Source organism: Herpailurus yagouaroundi, unplaced genomic scaffold (assembly GCF_014898765.1).
Source record: "Herpailurus yagouaroundi ecotype Mexico unplaced genomic scaffold, PumYag 200, whole genome shotgun sequence".
NCBI classification, from domain to species: Eukaryota; Metazoa; Chordata; class Mammalia; order Carnivora; family Felidae; genus Herpailurus; species Herpailurus yagouaroundi.
The window spans coordinates 4,925,854-4,929,231 of NW_024412431.1; the positions used below are offsets into that span (position 1 = coordinate 4,925,854).

A 3,378-nucleotide genomic window follows, 5' to 3' on the forward strand; every position below is an offset into this window, starting at 1 on the left:
TGGTGCGGCGGCGGCACGGCCCGGAGCCGGAGCGCACGCGCGCCGATCTGGGGCGGGTCGGCTGGACGCGCGCCGCGTTGCGGTACGAGATGCTCCCCTTGTAGCTGACCCGGAGCACGGCGCGCTGCTGGATCAGTTTCTCGAGCTCGGCGCGCGTGCGCTCCGGCTCCGGGCCGTGCCGCCGCCGCACCATCCGGCAGATGCGCTCCAGGTCCGGCCGCGCCTTGCGCGAGCGCAGCGAGTCGATGGTGTCCAGGATCCACTCTTGGTAGTGCGGGGAAGCGGCGGACGACGAGGCAGCGGCCGCCGTGGTGGCGGCCGCCGCCGTCTCCGGCGGGGGTAGGGCCGGGGGCCCCGCCATGCCTCCCGCCCGGCCCGGCTGCACCGTGCGCGCTGCCTCCCTCCCAGCGCGGCGCCCCCCTCTCCGGCTCCCCTCCCTCCGCCGCTGCCCGCCTCCTCCGCCTCCCCCCCCCGGGGGGGCGGCGCCCCGCGGCGGGGCGGCGGGGGGGCGGTCGTTTTTTTGCAAAAAAAAAAAAAAAAAAAAAAAAAAAAAGCGAGAGAGAGGGAGCGAGAGAGAGAAAAAACAGTGAGAGAGAAAGAAAAGAGAGAAAAAAATATGCACACACTCACTCACTCGCACGCACGCACACACAGACCCGCTTCTGCTGGGCGCGCGCGGGGCCGGGGATGCGAGGAGGGAGGAGGGGAGCGCGGCGCGGCCGGCCCCTCCCCGCCGCCGCCGCCGCCGCACGCGCGCCCTGCGCCCGGGACACTCCGGCCCCCCTTCCTTCCCTCCCTCCCTCCTCCCCGCCGCCCGCCTTCCTCCCTCCCACCCCCACGCGCCCGCTTTTAAGGTGGAGCTCGGGCCCCCCGCCCGCCCCCTTTACCCTGCGCTCTCGCTCACTCTGGCTCGCTCCGGCCCCCCCTTACAACTCCCGCGCGCTTTTTAAGGAGGCGCCGTGGAGTTGGCGCCGGGGCGGGGGCGGGGGAAAGCGGCGGGCGGGGGAGGGGGAGGGGAGCGCCGGGGGGAGGGGAGAGGGGGCGGGCGGGGCGGGCGGGCGGCGCTCGGCCGCCCTCCAGCCATTGGGCGCGGGACCCAGACGTCCCCGGCGCCCAGCCCCCCTCTCCACGCCTCCCCGGCGCGCTCCGCTCTCGGGACCGCACTTACCGGGAACTCGCCGCCCGCGGGCCGGGCCGCTGCGCTTGCCGGGCGCCGCGGGGACCCTCGGACTGTCGCCGCCCCCGCGCCCCAACGGCGCGCTTGTCCCCGCGCTCCGCGCCGAGGATGCGGGGAGGGGGGCGCGCACCGTCTCCCCCACCCTTTACCCCCCCCCCCTTGCCGGGGCCGCCTCCGCCGCCGCTCGGCCTCCCGGCGCGCCGGCCCCAGCGTCTCCCTAGAGCGCCCTCTCGGCCGGGGGCTGGACGCCGAGGGGGCGCGCCACAGATTCGGGAACCCCGAATCCAGGGTCAGAGGGCAATTTGGCGCCCCCCTCTCCTGCAGGGCGGGGTAGTGGCGGAATTCCGGCTAAACCCGGTTTTACAAAGACTCCAGGCCAGGTCCTGATCAGCCTGGACGTTGGGGTCCGAAATGGTCTTTCCAAACCCCTGGGGGTGTGTGGGTGGGTGACCGAAGTCGGGAACACCAGCGACACTTTTTTTTTAAACAAAACTTTATTGGTAATAGTTTTCAAATATGTTTACAACAGCACACTGTTCAAGAGGAAGTCGCGTCCTTCGCAGCACACAGGTTGAATCGCCCCCGCGCCCACCCGGGGCCCCACCCTAGGCCTGAGAGCTCCTCCTGGTTGGGGAGAAGTTATGAGAGACAGATATGGGGATGAATGGGGTGGTTCCCCAGGGGCTCCCCACTTTTCTGTTGAGAGAGAAAAAAGCACAAATGGGGGGGGGGGGGAGGAGTGATGGACACCTGACAGCTAAGCAGAGGAGGAGCGCCCAGGTTGGGGGGAGGGGGGGCGGAGGCTGCTAGGTGAATAAAACCGGCAGCCCCTCCCCAGCAACCCTGGCCTTGAACCCGGGGCCACAAGAGGGAGGAGGGCTTTGCCTTCTTTTGCTGGGGTTGCCTTCCCAACTGAGCTGAGAGGAGGCTGGGCATTAAAATCTAGCTGAGAATAAAATTCAGGAGTTTGGGGCGAGTGCTGGTGGGAGGAAAGACCCTGGGGTTGGGGCTCCCCTTCTATCTTTTTGGGGGGCAACTCCTTTGGCAGGGAGAGGGGCAGCTGCTTTGTCTCGGTCCCGAAGCCCAAGGGTGAAGAAAGGTCTGTTGGGGCAGAAGGGGATAGGGGCTTCCTAAAGGGGCTGAGACCCTTCCAGGCTTGGCAGGGGACACCCCCCCACCTCAAGGTGGGGGGAGTGGGCAGAGGAGCTTAGCAGCTTGGGGCGGAGGTTTGAACCCCAGCTCCTTCCTTTACAAATTCAGTCTGCTTCTCAGCCTAGTTAAAATGGATTTGGGAAGTGGGGGGCATGGAAGGGGTAAGGGTAGAGGAAGGAGGGAGGGAGGCACTGGTGGAACTTAAATAAGAGTATACAAAAAAATTTTTTTTTTTAAATTCTAGCAAGCAGCCCACTGAACAGGTCACTAAAATCTCTCCTCTCCAGTCACCATTGCTCTGAAGAGAAGGCTGGCCTTTCCTTCATTAGTTGGTGATGCCTGTGGTTTGGGGGAATGGGGATGGAGTTAAGTTTGGGCCTCTCTTTGCACACCCTGTCCCTGAATACACCAGCAAGACGTGGTCTGACTGGAACTCAGAAACTCATTTAAAACAGGCAGAAGTAGGCTGGTTGGGGGTGGCGGGGGGGGGGGGGGGTTGGGGGGGGGGGGACGGCAAAAGCAGTGGGGTCGGGGGGGGGGAGCAGGAGGGTGAGGGAATGAGGGGGAGCAGCTGGTGTTTCCATCCCTCCATGTATCTGGGCTTCCTGCTCCCCCCTACCCTGGAGGGTGGGGTGGGGGTGAAATTAGATGCAAGGAACTCTGGGGCCCTCTGGCTGTTCAATCCAACCCTCCCCCCCCCCCCCCCCCCCCAAAAAAAAAAAAAAAAAAAAAAAAAAAAAAAAAAAAGAAAGAAGAAAGAAAGAAAGAAAACCCATGGGGGCATAGGCACACCCCTAAAACTCAGTAAACTCCTTGCCACACTTCTCATTGATGGAGACTCGGATCTCTTCCTCCTCATAGTCGTCGAAATTACTCGTGTCCCCAGGGCCTTTAAACTTTGGTATGAAGGGAGCTTCCACCTGGAGAGGGGTTAAGAACCACCCAGACCTCAGTAGTCAACATAATCATCCTTATAACAATAAATGTGAATGGCCTAACATTTATGAGATGACTTACTCTGACCTAGGCCTGAGCTTAGCATCAGGCTG

At 63.6% G+C, this 3,378-nt stretch overlaps 2 protein-coding genes across 2 annotated transcripts in view; both read right to left on the reverse strand.

Annotated features, from left to right (window-relative positions):
• Positions 1 to 440, reverse strand: part of SAMD1 (sterile alpha motif domain containing 1) — a 2,999-nt gene extending 2,559 nt beyond the window's left edge. Inside the window, exon 1 of the mRNA XM_040449647.1 lies at positions 18 to 440. Coding sequence (XP_040305581.1) covers positions 18 to 361 — 344 coding nt within the window. The 5' untranslated portion in view covers positions 362 to 440. The remainder of the gene's footprint in view (positions 1 to 17) is intronic.
• Positions 441 to 2,553: 2,113 nt separating this feature from the next.
• The window catches only part of PRKACA (protein kinase cAMP-activated catalytic subunit alpha), a 15,794-nt gene continuing 14,969 nt past the window's right edge, over positions 2,554 to 3,378 (reverse strand). The window contains 2 exon segments of the mRNA XM_040450136.1: positions 2,554 to 3,296; positions 3,328 to 3,378. The exon segment at positions 3,328 to 3,378 is cut by the window's right edge and continues 55 nt beyond it. Of these exon segments, the coding sequence (XP_040306070.1) occupies positions 3,124 to 3,296; positions 3,328 to 3,378 (224 nt within the window). The 3' untranslated portion in view covers positions 2,554 to 3,123.